The following is a 22,026-nucleotide window of genomic DNA, read 5'->3' as shown; positions in this document are numbered from 1 at the left end:
CCGGCTCAGCTCGTGCTTCCTTTCGCGGTTCCCCTCCCGCCACGGGCTGCCCAGCCCTGCCGGCCAAGGGGGGGGGGGGGCAAGGGGCGGGGGGGGCAAGGGGCGGGGGGGGGCTGGCAGGGGCGTTCGGTTGGGAGGGGCTGTGCAGACACGGCTCCCTGGAGGCCGCGGCCCTGCCTCTGCACTAGCCAGCCGGGGGGCCCGGCCCGGCCCTGTGCGGTGCCTCAGTTTCCCCGCTGGCCCCCTTCAGCGAGTCTGGTGAGCTCGTTGGGGCAGGGCCCGGCCCAGCGGGGGCCCTGGTCTCAGCAGGGGGTCACTAGCCGCTGTCATCGCACGAATGCCCCAGGCACCGGCGTGCAGCCCCCCCTGGGGCTGGATTCTCCGCGCGGGGACCAGCGCTGGCGCCCGGGGTGAAATCTGGCGCCGCTGACACACGTGGCAAAGCCGCCTCCGGCATCGCGGGGGGCCCAGGCGTGGGCCCGCCCCGCACACGGCAGCCTTGGCCGGGGGGGCTGGAGCAACCTGCCCTGCGCCCCCCCCCCCGCTCCCGCAGCGTTTAGCCCCTGATGTTCAGAGGTCGCCAGCCACCTGCAGCCGCCCCGTTAGGGAAAGTGCCTTAAAAACCCCTCAGGAGAAACAAACCTGGGCGATCGACCCCTTTAGTCCAACCCCCCCGCCCCCCCACCGCAGCCCACGTCTCGGGCTCTGACTCTCCCTGCCAACGGGGGCACTGCTGAGACCCCCCACACGCCCCCACGGCCTGGGGGCAACCCAGGTGCCCGGTCGTGCCTCCAGAGGGAGGGGCTGCTGAGGGGACGCGGAGACCAGCCCCCCCCCGCCGCCCCCAGAGAAGGGCGCTAGCTGTGGTGCCATGGGGTGCACAGCTCTTCCTGCCCATCTACCCCCCCGCACCCCCTCGGGCAGCCCCCCACCAGGGTGCTACACGCCTGTTCATTGCCGTGTCTGTTCCAGCGTGAACCTTTACAGAGGCACCATCGCTACCCGACTGAATTAAAGTCTGTACGACCCACCCGCCTGGGGCGGGGGGCTTAGCCTGAGACACCGCCCCCTCCCTCTGACCACTAGGCCCCACTCCCCTCCCAGAGCTGGGGAGAGAACCCAGGAGTCCTGGCTCCCAGCAGCCCCCCCCCCACACTCTGACCACTAGCCCCCACTCCCCTCCCAGAGCTGGGGAGAGAACCCAAGAGTCCTAGATCCCAGCAGCCCCCCCCCGCTCTGACCACTAGCCCCTACTCCCCTCCCAGAGCTGGGGAGAGAACCCAGGAGTCCTGGCTCCTAGCAGCCCCCCCCCCCCGCTCTGACCATTAGCCGCCACTCCCCTCCCAGAGCTGGGGAGAGAACCCAGGAGTCCTGGCTCCCAGCAGCCCCCCTGCTCTGACCACTAGGCCCCACTCCCCTCCCAGAGCTGGGGAGAGAACCCAGGAGTCCTGGCTCCCAGCAGCCCCCCTGCTCTGACCACTAGGCCCCACTCCCCTCCCAGAGCTGGGGAGAGAACCCAGGAGTCCTGGCTCCCAGCCGCCCCCCCCCGCTCTAACCACTAGCCCCACTCCCCTCCCAGAGCTGGGGAGAGAACCCAGGAGTCCTGGCTCCCAGCAGCCCCCCTGCTCTGACCACTAGGCCCCACTCCCCTCCCAGAGCTGGGGAGAGAACCCAGGAGTCCTGGCTCCCAGCAGCCCCCCTGCTCTGACCACTAGGCCCCACTCCCCTCCCAGAGCTGGGGAGAGAACCCAGGAGTCCTGGCTCCCAGCCGCCCCCCCCCCGCTCTAACCACTAGCCCCCTTCCTTACAAGGGAGACCCAGAGGCTGGGGGGGAAGCAGCTGAGGGGGCACAATGGGGGGAGGGCTGAGGGGCTAAACCCCGGGGGGGGGAAGGGACACACAGGCTGCTCCATGGGGGGGCTGATCCTTGGGGTACCACCCTCCCCCAGGGCATCAATGGGGGGCACTTCTTGGTCACTGCTGCTCACCCAGCAGACCCTGACCCCCATCCTATGCCCAACCCCCACCTCTTGTCTGCCTGGCACCCCCACTCCCCACCCCATCGCCAACCCCCCGTCGCCCCCAGGCCCATCGCCAACCCCCGTCACCCCCAGACCCCTCGCCAACCCCCAGCTGTGCCCCCCACAGGCCCATCGCCAACCCCCGTCACCCCCAGACCCATCGCCAACCCCCAGCTGTGCCCCCCACAGGCCCATCGCCAACCCCCGTCACCCCCAGACCCCTCGCCAACCCCCAGCTGTGCCCCCCACAGGCCCATCGCCAACCCCCGTCACCCCCAGACCCCTCGCCAACCCCCAGCTGTGCCCCCCACAGGCCCATCGCCAACCCCCGTCACCCCCAGACCCCTCGCCAACCCCCAGCTGTGCCCCCCACAGGCCCATCGCCAACCCCCGTCACCCCCCGGCCCATCGCCAACCCCCAGCTGTGCCCCCCACAGGCCCATCGCCAACCCCCGTCACCCCCAGACCCCTCGCCAACCCCCAGCTGTGCCCCCCACAGGCCCATCGCCAACCCCCAGCTGTGCCCCCCACAGGCCCATCGCCAACCCCCGTCACCCCCAGACCCATCGCCAACCCCCCAGCTGTGTCCCTCCCCCCAGGAAGCCCGCGGGGTCTGGCAGGGGTAGGCCGGGGCTGACTCAGCACCAACCACCCCCCTGCGGCCAGGACCCCCCCCCCACCAACAGCGCCGGGTGGAGCAACAGCTCCGCTTCCGCAGGGCGGCCCTGGCGGGAATTGGGGGGGGGGCTGCAGCCCTCCAGGGTCCCCCCCACGCCAGCTCTGCCGGTGCCCCTCACTCCCGTCCCGCAGCCCCCCACGGCTGTGCCAGCCCTGGGTTCCCCCCCGCCAGTGCCCCTTATTCCCGACCCGCAGCCCCCCACGGCTGTGCCAGCCTTGGGTTCCCCCCCCGCCGGTGCCCCTCACTCCCGACCCGCTGCCCCCCACGGCTGTGCCAGCCCTGGGTTCCCCCCCCCGCCGGTGCCCCTCACTCCCGTCCCGCAGCCCCCCACGGCTGTGCCAGCCCTGGGTTCCCCCCCCGCCAGTGCCCCTCACTCCCGTCCCGCAGCCCCCCACGGCTGTGCCAGCCCTGGGTTCCCACCCCCCGCCGGTGCCCCTCACTCCCGACCCGCAGCCCCCCACGACTGTGCCAGCCCTTGGTTCCCCCCCCCCGCCGGTGCCCCTCACTCCCGTCCCGCAGCCCCCCACGGCTGTGCCAGCCCTGGGTTCCCCCCCCGCCAGTGCCCCTCACTCCCGACCCGCAGCCCCCCACGACTGTGCCAGCCCTGGGTTCCCACCCCCCGCCGGTGCCCCTCACTCCCGACCCGCAGCCCCCCACGGCTGTGCCAGCCCTGGGTTCCCCCCCGGCCAGTGCCCCTCACTCCCGACCCGCTGCCCCCCACGACTGTGCCAGCCCTGGGTTCCCCCCCCCCGCCGGTGCCCCTCACTCCCGACCCGCTGCCCCCCACGGCTGTGCCAGCCCTGGGTTCCCCCCCCCACGCCGGTGCCCCTCACTCCCGACCCGCTGCCCCCCACGGCTGTGCCAGCCCTGGGTTCCCCCCCCCCACGCCGGTGCCCCTCACTCCCGACCCGCAGCCCCCCACGGCTGTGCCAGCCCTGGGTTCCCCCCCCCCACGCCGGTGCCCCTCACTCCCGACCCGCAGCCCCCCACGGCTGTGCCAGCCCTGGGTTCCCCCCCCCCCACAGCGGTGCCCCTCACTCCCGACCCGGTCTCCTTCCCCCCAGACGGACGGGGCAGAACCTGGGGGCTGAGCTGTTCTCAGTGGGTTTGGGGCTTCAGGGAAACCACCAGGACCCCCAATAGCTGTGTGCGCCCCCCCTGCACAGCGAGCTCCTGCGGGGGGGGGCTGGAACCCTGGGGAACCCCCCCCCATCTTCTCCGGGCAGCGCTGGTCTCCATGCGGGAATCTTCATGGGCATCGCCCCTCCCCCCTCCGCTTTGCTTGGACGAGGGGGATCTTGGCTGGGGGGGGCTCTCCCCATTGCTGAGTCACCCCCCTCCCCTGACTTCCCAGACCCCCCCGCCCCACCCGCAGGCGCTGGGTTCACATTCCTGGGGGGGTCCCCCAATGATGCCACCATGGAGCCCCCCCCCGCCAGGCCACATGTGTGTCCAGGTGTTAGGACCGCCCCCCAAATCTCCCCGCTTGTGCACCCTCCCCCCAAAGGCCTTCCAGGACCCCCCCACCTCTGCCCCATGGCTCCCCTCCCCTCCGTGTCCCCTCGCCTTGAGTTCAGTCTCTCCAGCGCCCCCCCCCACGCCCCCCAAAAGAACAAGGCCCAGGCTCGGCTCTGCGCACTTTGTGTTTCTTTCGTGGGCCGCGTGGCTACAGCCCAGACAGGGTTAAATTAAAAACCACCCGGCTCCCCTCCCCCATTGCAGGGCAGGACCCCCGCCCCCCAGACACGGGGCCGGGGGGGGTCTCCCACCCCAGCGTTGCTCACTCCTGCGCCCCCTGGCGGAACGGGGAGCAGTTCTCTGGGCCCAGGGCACTGGGGGGGTCTTAGCCCCCCCCCGGGTTAAAACACAGACAAGGCCATTTCAGGATGCGGGGGCTCTTTGCCAATGGGGGGGGCATACGGTGGGGGGGCTCTGGCGCGTGCTGGGGCGCTGCCCCCCATTTCCCACCCAGCGCCGACACGTCTCCTCGGGGGCCAGAAGCAGCTGAGACTGGATCAACCTCATCACAGCGGTGACCCGCCAAGGTCCCAGCCCCACTTGACACCTGGGGGGGGGCGGGCGGAATCCGGAGCGCGCCCCCGCCCCTTGCAATGTCATTCCCCGGGGGGGCGGGGCCCGCCCCCCTCCCAGTCCAGAGTCACCCCCCCAAATCCAGTGCGGGGGGGGGAAGGAAGGGGGGGCCGCCAATCATCACCGGGCGTCCCCCGCGGCCGCGGCCCCCAGCAGCGTCCGGCGCTCCCGCTTGATGGGGCGGGGGGCGGCCCCCCGCGGCGCCTCGCCCCCCGGGCTGCCCGGCGGCGGGGCCTCGGGCTCGGGGGGCTCGGGGGGCCCGGCGGCGGCCTGGTCGCGCAGCAGCTGCCCGAGGAAGCGGATGTATTTCATGGCCAGACGCAGGATCTCGTTCTTGCTCAGCTTCTTGTCCGGCGGGTGCGTGGGCAGGAGCCGCCGCAGCTCGGCGAAGGCCCCGTTCACGTTCTGCTGCCGCCAGCGCTCCCGGCTGTTGGTGAAGACGCGGCGGGCCACTTTCTGCGGCTGCTGCCCTGCGGGGAGCACGGGCAGAGCTGGCAACCGCCCGCCGGAGCAGCCCGCTCGGGGGCGGGGCGATGGTCCAGGGACCCCCGGCCCAGGGCAGAGATGCAGCCAGCTCTGGGGTGGGGCCGGGGCTGTTTATCCAGGGACCCCTGGCCCAGGGCAGAGATGCAGCCAGCTCTGGGGGGGGGCCGGGGCTGTTTATCCGGGGACCCCCGGCCGGGTGCGGAGATGCAGCCAGCTCTGGGGTGGGGCGTTGGTCCAGGGACTCCCGTCCCAGGGCAGAGATGCAGTCAGTTCTGGGGTGGGGCCGGGACTGTTTATCCGGGGACCCCCGGCCCAGGGCAGAGATGCAGCCAGCTCTAGGGTGGGGCCGGGGCTGTTTATCCAGGGACCCCTGGCCGGGTGCGGAGATGCAGCCAGCTCTGGGGTGGGGCCAGGGCTGTTTATCCAGGGACCCCTGGCCCAGGGCAGAGATGCAGTCAGTTCTGGGGTGGGGCAGGGGGCTGTTTATCCAGGGACCCCTGGCCGGGTGCAGAGATGCAGCCAGCTCTGGGGTGGGGCCGGGGCTGTTTATCTGGGGACCCCTGGCCCAGGGCAGAGATGCAGCCAGCTCTAGGGTGGGGCCGTTTATCCGGGGACCCCCGGCCCAGGGCAGAGATGCAGTCAGTTCTGGGGTGGGGCAGGGGGCTGTTTATCCAGGGACCCCCGGCCGGGTGCGGAGATGCAGCCAGCTCTGGGGTGGGGCTGGGGCTGTTTATCCGGGGACCCCCTGCCCAGGGCAGAGATGCAGCCAGCTCTAGGGTGGGGCCGGGGCTGTTTATCCGGGGACCCCCGGCCGGGTGCGGAGATGCAGCCAGCTCTGGGGTGGGGCCGGGGCTGTTTATCCGGGGATCCCCGGCCCAGGGCAGAGATGCAGTCAGTTCTGGGGTGGGGCAGGGGGCTGTTTATCCGGGGACCGCCGGCCCAGGGCAGAGATGCAGCCAGCTCTAGGGTGGGGCCGGGGCTGTTTATCCAGGGACCCCCGGCCCAGGGCAGAGATGCAGCCAGCTCTGGGGTGGGGCCGGGGCTGTTTATCCGGGGACCCCCTGCCCAGGGCAGAGATGCAGCCAGCTCTGGGGTGGGGCCGGGGCTGTTTATCCAGGGACCCCCGGCCCAGGGCAGAGATGCAGCCAGCTCTGGGGTGGGGCCGGGGCTGTTTATCCGGGGACCCCCTGCCCAGGGCAGAGATGCAGTCAGTTCTGGGGTGGGGCCAGGGCTGTTTATCCAGGGACCCCTGGCCCAGGGCAGAGATGCAGCCATCTCTGGGGTGGGGCACGGGGCTCTTTATATGGGGAGCCTTGGCCCGGCGCTGCGATGCAGCCAGCTCTGGGGTGGGGCAGGGAGCTGTGTATCAGCCACACCTAACACCACACTAGTTTAAATCAGGATGTCTGGGGACACTGGACCCCTGTTTCCATGGTGCGTCTGAGCTGGTCTTTTCAAGTGTGACATCGGCATCTCGTCAGCAGGGTCTTGCCCAGCACAGGGGCTGGGAGTCGGATGCCTGGGCTCTCTCCCCTGCTCTGGGCGGGCAGTGGGGTCTAGTGGTTAGAGCGGGAGATGGCGGGGCGGGGAGCCCGGACGCCTGGGTTCCACCCCGCTGGGAGGGGGAGGCACTCACCATCCATGAGCTCCTGCTCGAAGTGGCTGGGCCGGCGCTTGAGGCGGCTGGCGGGGAGGAGGCTGAGAGAGCCGGGGGTGCCAATGTAGATGCTGGGGAGAGGGGCAGAGACATGGGGTGAGGGGCCTGGCCAGCAGGGGGCACAGGGCACCCTACTGGGGGGGGGGCAGGGTAGGGGAGGTGTCACCATGTAGCCCCTCCCCCTGTAAACCAGCCCCGCCCTGACACCCCCACCATGCACATTAAAGCCATGCATGGGGGGAGGGGGGTCACAGACCCCCTAAAACTGTCCCATCCCCCACCCCCAGCACTGGATCTGAGCCTGGATCCGTCCTTGGGGTGCTGTGGGGGAGGGGTGACACCCCCAGGGACCCTCTATGGGGGTGGGGTATTATCAGCCCTGTGACTTTCTCACCCCCCAAAAAACAACCAGCCCCCCCAGCTTCCGCCCCCCAACACCCCCCCCAGCACTGACCTGTTGAGGAAGGGGTGTGGGTGATACTGCGGGGGCAGGAGTGGGCTCTGCAGGCCGGCGAGCGTCATGGAGGCTGGGGGGGGCGCAGGGGTCAGGGATGAGAGCTGCACCAGGGAGGGGATGGGGTGCAGGGCCGTCAGCTCGGTGGTGGGCACGTCAGGCGGCGTTGGGCGCTTGCTGTGACCCAAGCTGATGACAGGAACGTCGGGGGGCAGCGGGGCAGGGGCTGTGGGGGGTGGGCTCCCCTTGGGGTCCGGGGACGAGGCAGGGGTTGGGGAAGCAGGGGGGTGGCTAGCGGGTGAGTGGCTGTCAGGGGGTGAGGGTGGGGGCAGGGGGCTGCAGGGGGGCAGGGGAGTCCTCAGCTTCTCCATCATCTTCCAGGCGGGGCGCGGCACCTCCGGCTGCGGCCAGAACTCATCTGCTGGGACAATACAGGTGAGGTGAGACCGAGGCAGGGGCCCGGGTTCCTGGCCCCTCTCTGAGCCCCCCCAGCCTGGTATCCCCCCCGTCCCTGATGTCCCGGAGCAGACCCATGGGCTGTCCAGGCCGGTATCTCTCCTCCCCATCCATGCTGCTCCTGATCACACCAAAAAGCCTGTTTTTGAAGATGGGGAAACTGAAGCACAGTGCCGGGAAGTGACACCGGCCAGCAACAGAGCCAGGAACGGAACCCAGGAGTCCTGGGTCCCAGCCCCTTGTGCTGCTCAGTGTGCCGTGTACATGTGAATGCAACGAAACCCTACTAGGGGAGCCGTCATTTCAGAAGCTGATTAGGATTCCTAAATTCATCCAAACGGTCCCTGGACACCAGGCCCCAAGACTCCTGCAGCGATGGGGCCATGGGCTGCTCCGTTCACCAGCTGGATGTAAAGTCTGTAGCCTCTTCTATCCACAAATCTGCAACCGAGCCGTTTAAACTGGATTAGATACACTGGTGCTAAACGCAGTGTGAACGGCCCCGCTTCCTTATAAAAGCTGATTTATGTTGGTTTGGTTCAAACCGATTCCCAAGTGATAAATCAACCGGATCCAGCCAGCTCTGAATAGGAAACCCAAGGCCCAGAACTGAGCCCACGATCAGTGTTGTGCAAAAAGAACGAGGAGTCCTCGTGGCACCTTAGAGACTAGAAAATGTATTTTGGCAGAAGCTTTCGTGGGCTAAAACCCACTTCATCAGATGCATGGAGTGGGAAATACAGTTGGAAGATTTATATACACACAGAGAGCCTGAAGAAAGGGGTGTTGCCATACCCACTGTAATGAGAGTGATCAGTTTAGCTATTTTGGGTTCTCTGGCAAAAAATAAAAATCGTTTGTTTTGTTTCGGAATGTCGGCGAATCCGGAGTCAAACTGGTTTCTGGCTGAACAAAGAGATTCGCTCCAATTTTCAGCTTCTTCTCCCCCTTTTTTAAAAAAAAAAAACAAAAAACCCTACAACACAATCCAGGGGCATTTCCTCTGGAAAATCCCAAACTGAAACCATCCCAAGTTGTCCAATGTTGGGGTTTTCCCCAGCCTGCAACTGACACAAAGCCCCAAAACATTTCACTGAACCGCCAGCTGCGTTTGCTCACAAAAAAACCCTGGGGGTGTGTGAAAAATGTCTCCTGGCTCCTCTTTGCACCCAGATAAGAAACCCCGTTTACATTCAACCCTTTAGTTAAGTGGCACGGGGGGGCGGCTCGTCTCGCTGTTGCTCCAATGACAGATTTGACCCCCCCACCCACACACCCCACTGGGATCCTGGGACCAACCCGGCTCTTGTCCCCTGGCGCGGGCTGGATGTACCATGTGCCGGCGCGCCCCCGAAATCGCTTTGGCTTTCTCGTGTAGACAAGGCTCCAGCCCTCCCGGTTCACGGAATTGGGTTTTGTGCCCGGGCCTCGACTTCAGCCCGAAATTGGCACCCCCGCAGGCAGCACTATTGGGGGCGTGTAGTTCATACCTGCAGTTATTCGGGGGGGGGCGTTGCGGGATCAACCCTCAGACGCCCAGTGACCTGGCCGCAGTCAGTTCCGGGCTCCCAGGGGAGCGGCGTGTCCCGGCTCCCCGGTGGGGTTTCCACGGGCCGAAGGGTGAGCAGAGCCCGGCTGATTTCTCCCGCTTCTGCCTGTCACGGAGCAGCCAGCGGCTGGACGCAGCCTGCTCGGAGACCGACAGCGAGTCTGGCTTCTCCGTAGGCAACGTCACTGCCAGGCAAACGCCTTTGGTGGATGGGAGCGATTGGGGCCCCTGTTGTGCCCGGCGCTGCACAGACCCGGACTGAGACCCGCCCCCCCCCCATTGTGCCAGGTGCTGCCCAGACTGCAGCCCCTGCAGTCTAAACAGACACAGGAAGGGCTATTTTCCCCCTATTGTACAGATGGGTAAACTGAGGCACAGAGGCGTGACTTGCCCAGGGTCACACACAGGACGTCCCAGGCCAGGGCCATAGGCATCAGGCTGCCCCTCCTCTCCACTGGAGTGAAGGGAGCCCAGGGCGAAGTGGTGCAGGAGCCGGATGTTACCAGGGGGCGTTGCGGCTCCTTCTCCCACTGGTGGCCCCCTGGGGGTCCTCAGAGTGCGTGTGGACGGGGGGTGCCCCAGGCAGTGGCAGGGAGAGACCCCCCCAGCTGCCCCCTTGGCTCCAGGGGTCACCCAGCCTCCCGGCTGGCAGGTCAGAGCCGTGCGGGGTGGGGGGGATCCCCGCAGCGGGGGGTGGGGGGATGGGGAGATGGTGCGACGCTGACCTGGCTGCAGCAAAGGGCTCAGCCGCAGAGCGAGACATGGAGGGAGCCTGGGCATCGTGCGGGGGGGTGTCCGAGGCCCTGGGTGTGTGTCCCAGGCTGTGTGTGTGTGTGTCCCAGGCCCTCTGTGTGTGTCCCAGGCTCTGTGTGTGTGTGTCCCAGGCCCTCTGTGTGTGTCCCAGGCTGTGTGTGTGTGTCCCAGGCCCTCTGTGTGTGTCCCAGGCTGTGTGTGTGTCCCCAAGATGGGGGTGACCAGATGTCCCATTTTTATAGGGTTTAGGGTTAGGGGCTTTTTCTCTTATAGGTGCCTATTACCCCGCACCCCCATCCCGATTTTTCACCCTTGCTGCCTGGTCACCCTAGCCCGAGGCTGGGTGAGTGTGTGTGGGTGTGTCCCAGGCTCTGTGTGTGTGTGTGTCTGTGTGGGTGGGTGTGTCCCAGGCTCTGTGTGTGTGTCTGTGTGGGTGGGTGTGTCCCAGGCTCTGTGTGTGTGTGTGTCCCAGGCTGGGTGAGTGTGGACAGGGGTGGGCATTTTTCTATTTTCTCTTAACTAACTTTGCGGTGACTTTCCTTCAGGGGGCAGGGACGGGGCCGTCCAGCGCCCTCCTCCCCCCCCCATTGACCGGACCCAGACACACCCACCCAGTGCACCCAGACACAGCCATGGCTCACGTGCCATCACGCACCCAGGTGCACACACTGCAGTGACACAAACACGCGCGTGTACCTGATGGTGTCTGGAGCAAAGAGCCGGTGACCACCCAGCCCCGGGTCACAGCAGCGCAAGGCCCCGCACACGCGGCTCCACGGGGCACGGCCAACCCCGCCCGGGCCTATGGCAGGCCGCTGCAGCCGGGCTTTGCGTGGCTCGGGCCCACTTCATGCGCCCACAACATCACACCTCCTGGGCTGTGTCGTGGGCTGGTGCACCCAGCTGCCGGCGTCCCCCTGAGCGGCTTCCACGTTTGTCTATGTGCGGTTTGTCCTGGCCACCGTGAGACCAGCTGCCTCGCTTTAGCCGGCCATAAATATGGCCTTGAGTCGGCCACACGAATGAGATGCCCAACCCAGCTGAGCTGTCACACCGGCCATCCGACAACCACGCAGGGGTTTGATTGTGGGAACCTGGTCCCACCATTTGGCCCCGCAAACGGGCCGCACCCAGCACGGATGGAACACACACGGTACATGTACATGGGAAGCTGCAGAGCCTGAAATCAGCCTCTGGACCAGAGGCCCAGGGGCTAGTTAACGGGATGCCGACTTTTTTAAAAGGCTCCAGCAGCGAGCCTGGCAACTACCGGCTGGTAAACCTAACGTCGGTACCAGGCAAATTGGCTGAAACTCTAGTAAAGAACGGAATGATCAGAAACAGACGAGCACAGTTTGTTGGGAAGAGTCAATGTGCCTTTAATAAAGGGAAATCCTGCCTCTCCAATCTACTACAATTCTCTGAGGGGCTCAACAAGCCTGTGCACAAGGGGGATCCAGGGGATATCGTGTGCTTGGACTTTCAGAAAGCCTTTGACAAGGTCCCTCGCCAAAGGCTCTTAAGCAGAGTGAGCTGTCAGGGGCTAAGAGGGACGGTCCTCTTGTGGCTCAGTAAGTTGTTAAAAGACAGGAAACAAAGGGTAGGAGTAAATGGTCAGTTTTCAGACTGGAAAGAGGTAAAGAGCGGCGACCCCTGAGGATCTGAACTGGGACCAGTGACGTTCTACAGATTCATAAATGAGCCGGGAAAAGGGGTAACCAGTGAGGTGGCCAAGTTTGCAGATGACACAAAACTACTCAAGATAGTTAAGTCCCAGGCAGCCAGTGAAGAGTTACAAAAGGATCTCACAGACCTGGGTGAGTGGCCAGCCGCATGGCAGACGAAATCCAGTGTCGAGAAGTGAAAAGCGACACATTGCACAAGAAAATCCCAACGACCGTACAAACGGATGGGGTCTAAATTAGCACAAGAAGGAGATTTTGGACTCACCGTGGATCGTTCGCAGAAAACACCTGCTCAACGTGCAGGGCAGGCCAAAAATAAATAAATAAAAAAGGTGATCAGTGTTCGGAACTACAGGGAAAGGGGCAAATAAGACAACAAGTATCTTAATGCCTCTCTATAAATCCATGGTACGCCCCCATCTCGAATACTGCGTGTAGGTCTGGCTGCCCCAGCTCAGTAAAGATATGTTAGCGTTGGAAAAAATACAGAGAAGGGCAAGAGAACTGATTAAGGGGATGAAACAGCTCCCAGAAGAGGAGAGATTGAAAAGACCGGGAATGTTAATCTTCGAAAAGAGACGACTGCGGGGGATATGACAGGGGTCTATAACATGTGACCAGTGTGGCGGAGGTGACTAAGGAAGTGTTATTTACCCTGTCACCTAACACAAGAACCAAGGGTCACCCCAATGACATTAATAAGCAGCAGCTTCAAAACAAAGACACGGCAGGACTTCTTCACACAATGCACAGTTAACCTGTGGAACTCCTTGACAGGGGATGTTGTGAAGGCCAAAAGTATAACTGAGTTCAAAACAAGAATGAGATGCATTTGTGGAAGATAGGTCCACCAATGGCTACGAGTGAAGACGGTCGGGGACACAGCCCTGTGCTGTGGGTGTCCCTCGCCTCTGATGGCCAGAAGCTGGGACTGGCTGACAGGGGCTGGAGCACTCGATAATTGTCCGGTTCTGTCCACTCCCTCTGAGGCACCTGGCACTGGCCACTGTCGGGAGACAGGAGAACAGGCTGGATGGACCATTGGTCTGACCCCGTGTAGCTGTTCTTATGTACATACTTTGACACACACACACACAAACACATCCAGACACAAAAACACCCCCCCCACACACACACACATACACCGAACCACATACTATACAGGGATTGATCGACACCAAACTCTACTTCCCCCAAGAGCCGCCACAGCAGAAGCCCAGGAAAACAGCCAGGAGTGACTCTATCCGAGCATAACCAGTACTCCCTGGACGGAGTATAAACGAGCGGGGCCAGTACCCCCTGGAGTAACTATACCTGAGCATGCCCAGTACCCCCAAGAGTGAGTATTACTTAGTGGGGCCAGTACCTCCCTGTCGTAACTATACCCAAGCATGCCCAGTACCTCCTGGAGTGAGTATAACCGAGCGGGGCCAGTACCTCCCTGTAGTAACGATACCCGAGTGTGCCCAGTACCCCCTGTAGTAACTATACCTGAGTGTGCCCAGTACCCCCTGTAGTAACTATACCCGAGTGTGCCCAGTACCCCCTGTAGTAACTATATCCAAGCATGCCCAGTACCCCCCTGGAGTAACGATACCCGAGTGTACCCAGTACCCCCCTGGAGTAACTATACCTGAGCATTCCCAATACCCCCAGGCGTGAGTATAACCGAGCAGGGACAGTACCCCCTGTAGTAACTACACCTGAGTGTGCCCAGTACGCCTCTGGAGTAATTATACCGAAGTGTGCCCATTACGCCCCTGGAGTAACTGTACCCGAGCGTGCCCGGTAGCCCCTGGAGTGAGTATAACTGAGTGTGACGAAGTGGGACTGTTCTTAATGGTTCCTCTGAATAGTGTGGGGGTGCCTCAGTTTCCCCGATGCAGTTCTTAAGTCTCTAGGGGGTGGGGTAAGAGTGTATGATCACTGCAGAGCCCTAGAGGGCAGGGGTGTGCAGGGGTCTGGACACAGAGAATGGCTGACACCCTGTTTCCTGGCCACTGATGGCCTGGGCCCTTCCCCCCCTGCAAGGTGAGAGCTAAAGGGTTGGAGAACAAAGGGATCCGGTGACCTCCTGGCACGAGAAAGGGACAAAGCCCAGAGGAGGAGGGGCTGGGGGGAGTTTCAGTTGGGGGCTGGCTGGGTAGGAGGAGTGAAGTGCAGACGTGGTTGTCTGGCTCACTGCCCCCCAACATGGACCCAGCTGAGGGGTCCTGTTCTCTGCACCTGCAAGCTCTGTTTTAGACCATGTTCCTGTCGTCTAATAAACCTTCTGTTTTACTGGCTGACTGAGAGTCCCGTCTGATTGCGGAGTTGGGGGGCAGGACCCTCTGGCTTCCCCAGGACCCTGCCTGGGCGGACTCGCTGGGGGAAGCGCACGGAGGGGCAGAGGAGGCTGAATGCTCCGAGGTCAGACCCAGGAAGGGGGAAGCCGGGTGAGCTGTGTGTCCTGCAGACAGGCTGCTCCCAGAAAGGAGACTTCCCCAGAGTCCTGCCTGGCTTCAGAGGGAGCAGTTCCAGAGCATCGCCCGGGGACTCAGGGACACTGAGTGGGGCTAGTACCCTCTGGAGTAACGATACCCGAGTGTGCCCAGTATGCCCCTGGAGTAACTATACCCGAGCGTGCCCGGTAGCCCCTGGAGTGAGTATAACTGAGCGGGTCCAGTACCCCCTGTAGTAACTATACCCAAGCGTCCCCAGTACCCCCATGGAGTAATGATACCCAAGTGTGCCCAGTATGCCCCTGGAGTAACTATACCTGTGCGTGCCCAGTACCCCTTGGAGTGACTCTACCCGAGAGTGCCCAGTACCCCCTGTAGTAACTATACCAGAGCTTGGTCAGTATCCCCTGGAGTGCCCCTATCCGAGCGTGTCCACTACCCCCTGTAGGAACTATACCTGAGTGTGGTCAGTACCACCCGGAGTAACTATATCCGAGTGTTACTATACCCGAGCGTGCCCACTACCCCCTGGAGTAACTATACTCAAGTGTGCCCAGGACCCCACCCTCCCCCCTAGTAACTATACCCAAGCGTTCCCAGTACCCCCTGGAGTGACTATATCTGAGCATGCTCAGTACCTGCCTGGAGTGAGTACCTGAGCATGCCTGGTACCCCTGGAGTGACTCTACCCAAGCATGCCCAGTATCCCCCTGGTGTGACTATACCCAGCATCTCCCTGTAGTAACTCTACCCAAGTGTGCCCAGTACCCCCGGAGCGACTCTACCCGAGCACATTTTAGTACCTTTACTGGGATACCTCTCGGACTGAGGTCTGTTCTAGCCTGGAGTCACTATCCCTGAGGAAGCCTCCTCCAGGGACACCTTCCTGGCCTATCAGGCTCCTTGCACAGAGACCGGGGGTTCCTGGCACCATTCTCGTACCTGTCCTGCTGGCACCCGGCTTTCCCCAGGAAGTGGCCAGGTGAAGCCCGGCCGCACCCTTCGGGGCTGTGCGGGCGAATGGAGTCTGACCTGTGAGGAGCAGGGGGCTGCAGTGAGTTGTTGGGTCCCAGCCTGCTTCCTACCGGGGAAGTCACAGAAACGGGTCACCTAGAACGCCCTGGGCGCAGAGAGGGGACGGCACTGAGTGTCACACAGCAAGTCCGGGACAGAGCCATAGAATCACCATAGAAGATCCGGGCTGGAAGGAACCTCGGGACGGTCCAGTCCAACCCCCTGCTCTAAGCAGGACCAACCTCAACTAAATCATCCCAGCCAGGGCGTTGTCAAGCCTGACCTTGAAAACCTCCAAGGAAGGAGATTCCTCCACCTCCCTAGGGAACCCATTCCAGCGCTTCACCACCCTCCTAGTGAAATAGTGTTTCCTAATATCCAACCTAGACCTCCCCACTACACCTTGAGACCATGGCTCCTCGTTCTGTCATCTGCCACCACTGAGAACAGCAGAGCTCCATCCTCTTTGGATCCCCCCTTCAGGTAGTTGAAGGCAGCTATCAAATCCCCCCTCATTCTTCTCTTCTGCAGACTAAATAACCCCAGTTCAGCAGACTAAATAACCCCAGTTCCTTGTAAGTCATGTGCCCTAACCCCCTAATCATTTTTGTTGCTCCCTGACCCCAGCTGTACCCTCCTAGACCCTACCCCACCCCCAGAGCTGGGGACAGAACCCAGGAGTCCTGAATAGGCCCCTGGGACGCCTGGCTCCACTCTCTTCTGTCTTATAGCACAGAGACCTGAGGCTCACAGAATCGTAGCAATGTGGGGCTGGAAGATCCCTCGAGAGCTCATCAAGTCCAGCCCCCTGCGCTGAGGCAGGACAAAGCAAAGCTAGACCATTTCTGCCAGGTGCATGTCCAACCTGTTCTTAAAATCCTCCATGATGGGGATCCCACAGCCCTCCCTGCTCGCCTGGTCCGGAGCTAAACTCCCCATGGAACTAGAAAGTTTATCCTAATATCTAATCTGCATCTCCCCTGCTGCAGATGAAACCCTTTGCTTCTTGGCCTACTTCTGTGGCCATGGAGAACAATTGATCCCTGTCCTCTCCCTTATAACATATTTGGGGACTGTTCTCAGGTCCTCACTCAGTTGACTTTTCTCAGGACTAAACACACCCGGGGTTTTTTAGCCTTTCCTCAGAGGGCAGGTTTTCTAAACCTTTGATCACGTTCGTTGCTCTCCTCTCGTTTGTCCCCATCTTTCCTGAAGTCCGGCGCCCACGTCGCCTTCGACCTCACACAAAGCATGTGGTTGCAAAGGGGCTGAGTAGCCAGTTTGAATCCTGTGCTCGGAATGTGCAGTGCCTAGCACCATGCTACACCTAATAAACACGCCCCTACCAAATTCACGCTCCATTTTTTCTAAATTTCCTGGTCGCAGCATCTTAAAACGCTTGAATTTCATGGTGCCAGATATTTAAATCTGAAATTTCATGGGGGGTGTCACAAAGCACAAATATGTATTTCAAAATGGCAACACATAAACCTGCAAAGTCAGCGTTTCTCAGATGGGGGTGGGGGGGGTCCCGACCCAAAAGGGGGTCCCGAGACTAGTAGGAGGGGCCATAGTATCGCCCCTCTTACTTCCGCACTGCTGCTGACGGCGACGCTGCCTTCGGAGCTGGGTTCCCGGCCAGCAGCCGCCGCTTTCCCACCACCCAGCTCTGAAGATGGCACAGAAGTAAGGTGGCAATCCCGTGACCCCCCAGGAATAGCCTTGTGACCCCCTTTTGGGTTGGGATCCCCATCTTGAGAAATGGGGTAAAAGTACACAAAAGAGCAGATTTCATGGGGGGAGACCAGATTTCACAGTCTGTGATGTGTTTTCCACAGCCATTAATTTGGTAGCACCCTACTAATAAATAATGTACCGCACCCTGCACAGCGGGGCCAGGCCTGGGGCCCCTAGGTGCTACCATAATACACCTAATAAATAAGCTCTGCCCCAGTAGGCCAAGTCACTGAAGAAATAACACGGATTTCAAAAGAATACAATCCAGCACCCACGCCTCCTTGGTTCTGCAACTGCAGGGCCTGCCAAGGGTTGATTTCCAAGCATTTCCACTCCACCTTGGTCCTGACCCAGTCCCCCAAACATATTTCGGTCTTGAGTTCCCTTCCCCGGCCTGGTGGGATTTCTCAAAGGGAAGGCGACTGAAATCGGCAAAAGAGAGAAAAAGTAAAACCAAGGTTCCGTTTCATGTGGCTTGACACCATCTTCTGTCTGGGCGGCGGGGTGATGAAAACGCAGCGGAATAGAGGAAATGGTTTTGAAAATGCCTTTCCAAAGCGATGCAATCTGAGGCAACGTCCAACCCGATCGGTTTAGCCCCCCCCCCCCCCCGCCACTGAAGAAAACCCAGCAGAAGAGCTCATTTTACATAAAACCTATTTAAAAAAATTAACAAGTCGCTAATTTTTCCAGAAGCGATTGCAGCCTGTGGTTGCCAGTGACTTGTTTCTGGCTCCTTTCCTTCAGCCCTCCTCCGGGCCCAGCAGAGCCCGAATTTCCCTGATTCTGTAGCCAGGGTCACAAGGGGCAGGGGGCTGAATGAAAGCGGAAAGGACCCCAGGGTGGATCTTTGAGCCAACACAACTATTGTAACCTTGGACAAGCCCGAGTCCTGTCCGTAGCTTGCCGACTAACGCGAGTTGCTCATTAAAAAAAACTGGAAGTAAATGTGTGTGTGTATCGGTGACTACACTGTAAATACACAGACATTTTATGAGACAGAACCTCAGCTAGAGTGTCATAGCCCCACTGAGGCACGGCCCCGTGAACATGTTACACCGTCCAAGGACCTGTCCCAGACGGACGTATTACCTTACAGTTATATTATATAGAAAGTATTGTCGCTGATTTCAGCTGGACCCTGACTTAATTCTATCTATCCCCCCACACCCCCTGTATCTATCTATCCCCATCCACCCCCTCTATCCCCATCCACTCCCTCTATCTATCTATCCTCATCCACCCCCTCTATCCCCATCCACTCCCTCTATCTATCTATCCCCATCCACTCCCTCTATCTATCTATCCTCATCCACCCCCTCTATCCCCATCCACTCCCTCTATCTATCTATCCCCATCCACCCCCTTTATCCCCATCCACTCCCTCTATCTATCTATCCCCATCCACTCCCTCTATCCCCATCCACCCCCTCTATCTATCTATCCCCATCCACCCCCTCTATCCCCATCCACTCCCTCTATCTATCTATCCCCATCCACCCCCTTTATCCCCATCCACTCCCTCTATCTATCTATTCCCATCCACTCCCTCTATCCCCATCCACCCCCTCTATCTATCTATCCCCATCCACCCCCTCTATCCCCATCCACCCCCTCTATCTATCTATCCCCATCCACCCCCTCTACCTGTCTATCTATCTATCCCCACACATCCCTTCTATCTATCATCTATCTATCTATCCCCATCCACCCCCTCTATCTATCTATCCATCCCCACCCCCCTCTATCTATCTATCTCCATACACCCCCTCTATCTATCTATCTAATTGACACAAAATATTTCAAATTAAATATACTAAATATAAAGAAATACAATAGGTATACAAGATGCATATCTGTATCGCACATGATATCATTACAGACCCATATCACGTATAGAATAAGACCATATTCACTGTATATCTATAGCCTGTGTAATTATGCATCAATCATAGCTATTTAATCTCGTACAGCGGGCGTGTGGCAGGCCTGGAGCCGCACTAGTCTGTACACACGCCCTATGGAAAGGGTCTCCGTACAGGCAGGGTGTGTATCTGCCCCTAGAATCCCACACACGCTGCGGACCGTGGGCGAAGCCCAGATTCAGGCCCGGGGCCGCCAGCCCCGGGGCGCAGCGCAGACCGCCCGGGCACCGGGCACCCGGCGGCCCCGCTCTGGAGCGCCACCAAACTACGGGCCAAGCCGGGACCTTTCACCCCCCGCGCGGCGGGGCTCCCTGTCCCCGGGAGTGTAACTCGGATCCCGCGGCGCCATCGAGTGACCGGGCCGGGAGACCCGACAGGATAAACACGCCCGAAGCCAGGGCCCCGAGTGACCGGCCGCTCTGGCCCACGCACAAATAAAAAAAAGGGGCTTTTCCCGGCGCGGATGGAGGCGCGGGACCCGCGGACACGGCTCTGGGTGAACCAGTAGAAATAACCCCCACGAACAGAGCTGAAAACGGGGAGGGGAGTGAAAACGGATTCACTCGACCGCCGGATCTTCTGCTCTGCCCCGCGGACGAGTCCTAATGTCAAAGCTGAAAGGTCTGGGGGGGGGGGCGGGTTTGAGGGGCGGGAAGAGTCCGGAAAAGTCCAAGGTTTAGACTTTGCGCCTCCCGGGAGGCTGGGCGCGGGTGGTGGCTTTGGCCGGCTCCCCCCCCCCCCCGCGCCGGTCGGGATCGCGAGCGCCCGGCGACAGTGTCCCCCGCTCCGCTGGGCCGGAGGGTTCCGGGGGGGGGGCGGCGCACCCGGGAACCGATTCCAGCCGGGCTTGAAACGCGCCGCGCCCCCCAAATCGGCGGGGGAAGAGGGGGCCCCTCTCGCGCTCTCTTTGGGGGTTAGCTCCAGTCGACAACAGACAAATCCCCAGAGAAAAGGGGAAGCAAAGCGACGGCTCCCCGTCCTAAACGCAATGGGTTTTTTTGGGGGGGGGGGCGGGGGGAGGCTTTCTTGGTTTAAAGAATCCCAAACTTGTCTAATTTCAGGACTTTCCATCCTTCGGCGGGTTTTGTATTTGGGAAACTGGCTCCAATTAATCCCCGTTCGAGCTAAATCAACGGGTTAACAGTTGTTCCCTGAAATACACAGCCCCGCACAAACCCCGCAGGTAAACTCCCCCCAAGGCTCACCAGAAAAAAACACCCCATCTCCCCTCTCCCTCCAGGAAAGAAGACAAACGATCCTTCCTCCCCCACCAGGCAATTCCCTTACAAGCAGGTGGCTCTCTGGGATGCCCCCCACAGATCCCCCCTCCCTGAACCCGGTCCCCGTGGGGTGAAGCGGGGTGTGCGGGGGCAGGGACCCAGGAGGACGAGAAAGCCCCGGGAAGCGGCCGAGCCCCTCGCCGCGATGGGCGCATCTCTGCGCCCGGGGCGCGCCTTACCCCACAACTTGGCCACATGTTTGTTCCTGGCCACCATGCGCAGGGTCCATGATCTGGGGTCCAAGTCTCCGTCTTCTCGGCGGGTGCGAGGGCGAAAATTTGGGGGGGGGTTCTTTTTTTTTTTTGGAGGGGGGGGCAGCGATTGGAGTCAAGCGTCTTTCCCGGCCTCAACTCCCCCCCATCCTACTTGCTAGCCCCCCTTACCCACACACGCCACCTCGCTCGCTCTCTCTTTTCCACAGGCACTATGTGGCCACTAAGATTTGAAGAAGTCTGGTCCACCCCCCCCCTGCCCTCCCCCCCCCCGAGAGGTTTCCTGCTCGTTGGGCTGGGGATGTTCTGCGGCTGGTAGATAAGAGGCAAAGGACCGCCTGCGCCGTGCTGATAAGGAAACCCCGAGTCAGACTCAACCTAACGGGAGACTTGGAAAGAAAACAAGAGGAAACTGCCGTGGCAGAGCATGACCCACCAAACAGGAGCGTTCACAGAGGGAGCGGGGAGCCTGTTCGCTAATTACACGTCTGCAAAGCACAATAACCTTGGATCTGGGGAAAGGGACCCCCCCCCCCGGCCCTGCCCGCTTTTGGGGTTCCTTAAAGGCACCGGGCGCCCGGTGGACACAGGGCCTGCCTCGCCCCAGAGTCATCGATGAGTTGGAGCCAAAGGTCAACGCCCCGAAATCCAGGATCGGCTCCGCGGGAAAAGCCAAGAGGTTTTCGGGGGCGGGGGGGGGACACTCTCAACAATAGTTTGGGGATTAAATCCCGGGCTGGGTTGCAGGGATCCCGCGGGGTGGCCTGGCGCCAGCGCGGGAGGGAGAGATGCTGCGGGGGCTGCAATGGAGAAGGTGCTTGCACCAATTCTGGGAAAGAAGGGAGCGCACAGGGGAGCGAGGGGCAGGGGTGCCGAAATCTACCGACCTGGCAGCAGGCTGGGACTCAGGACTCCTGGGTTCTACTCCTGGTTCTGCCACCGGCCTCCCGGGAGCCCTGGGCAAGTTATAGCCCCACTCCGTGCCTCAGTTTCCCCGCTCCTCAGTCTACATACACTGTAAGCTCATTGGGGCAGGGACTGTGTCTATGTGGTGCCGGCTATGAGGGGGCACCCGTCTCGGTTGGGGGGGGTTCCAAAAATTGTGTAAGTGACTCAAATAGGAGCGAGGCGCCCCACCGCCCCCTGTGCATCGGGCACCCAATGGCACTGGGGGGTCTGGAAATCTCTCCCAATAATCATCATTATCTAGCTGCTTCCCTAACCACTAAGACACCGGCCTATCTGGCCAGCCATGCCCACCAACTGCCTGACAAGCCTCCTACACACTGACCTACCTGGAGCTGCCGGCCACCTGACCCCTCCCTTGATAAGATCCTGTATTCCGCAGCGTCTGACTTGGCCCAACTTTAAGCCCCCGGCCTGGAGTCTTCCGGGCAGGGGTTTGCCTGGGGCAGGACGGGTTTGTTTTGGAAAGTTTCAGCTGTTCCAGAGAACCCGGCCAGGGAACACTGCAGTGGTGTAGCCACAGTTAAAAAAAACCAAACTCCTAACCCCACCTCTGTCAGAAGCTCTAGCACCCCCCTGTGTTGGAGCAGGGCTCTGCAATTTGGCTGGGGGTCATCACC

The 22,026-nt window shown here is 61.5% G+C and overlaps 1 protein-coding gene across 2 annotated transcripts; it reads right to left on the bottom strand.

The window, feature by feature from the left end:
- Positions 1–4,330: 4,330 nt before the first annotated feature.
- On the bottom strand, positions 4,331–21,958 carry LYL1 (LYL1 basic helix-loop-helix family member). Of its 2 annotated transcripts, none has more exons than XM_078849493.1 (4): positions 20,408–21,958; positions 7,389–7,809; positions 6,914–7,005; positions 4,331–5,261 (listed from the first exon to the last, which is right to left on the bottom strand). In XM_078849493.1, the coding sequence occupies exons 1-4, from the start codon at positions 20,442–20,444 to the stop codon at positions 4,912–4,914; spliced, it is 900 nt and encodes a 299-aa protein (XP_078705619.1). In that variant the 5' UTR covers positions 20,445–21,958; the 3' UTR covers positions 4,331–4,911. The 2 variants fall into 2 exon arrangements, with proteins under 2 accessions (XP_078705619.1, XP_078705620.1); XM_078849494.1 differs by having other exon boundaries at positions 7,389–7,806; positions 20,408–20,988.
- Between the last annotated feature and the right edge of the window lie 68 nt (positions 21,959–22,026).

This window comes from Lepidochelys kempii, chromosome 20 (assembly GCF_965140285.1).
Source record: "Lepidochelys kempii isolate rLepKem1 chromosome 20, rLepKem1.hap1, whole genome shotgun sequence".
NCBI classification, from domain to species: domain Eukaryota; kingdom Metazoa; phylum Chordata; order Testudines; family Cheloniidae; genus Lepidochelys; species Lepidochelys kempii.
This window is presented reverse-complemented; position numbering and strand designations above follow the sequence as displayed.

Excerpts from the sequence above, each read along its gene's own strand:
- LYL1 (XM_078849493.1), bottom strand. The coding sequence starts at position 20,444 with ATGGTGGCCAGGAACAAACATGTGGCCAAGTTGTGGG. Across the intron at positions 7,006-7,388 it reads CCACACCCCTTCCTCAACAG|CATCTACATTGGCACCCCCG; the intron begins GTCAGTGCTGGG and ends CCCTCTCCCCAG. Across the intron at positions 5,262-6,913 it reads CGAGCAGGAGCTCATGGATG|GGCAGCAGCCGCAGAAAGTG; the intron begins GTGAGTGCCTCC and ends TGCTCCCCGCAG.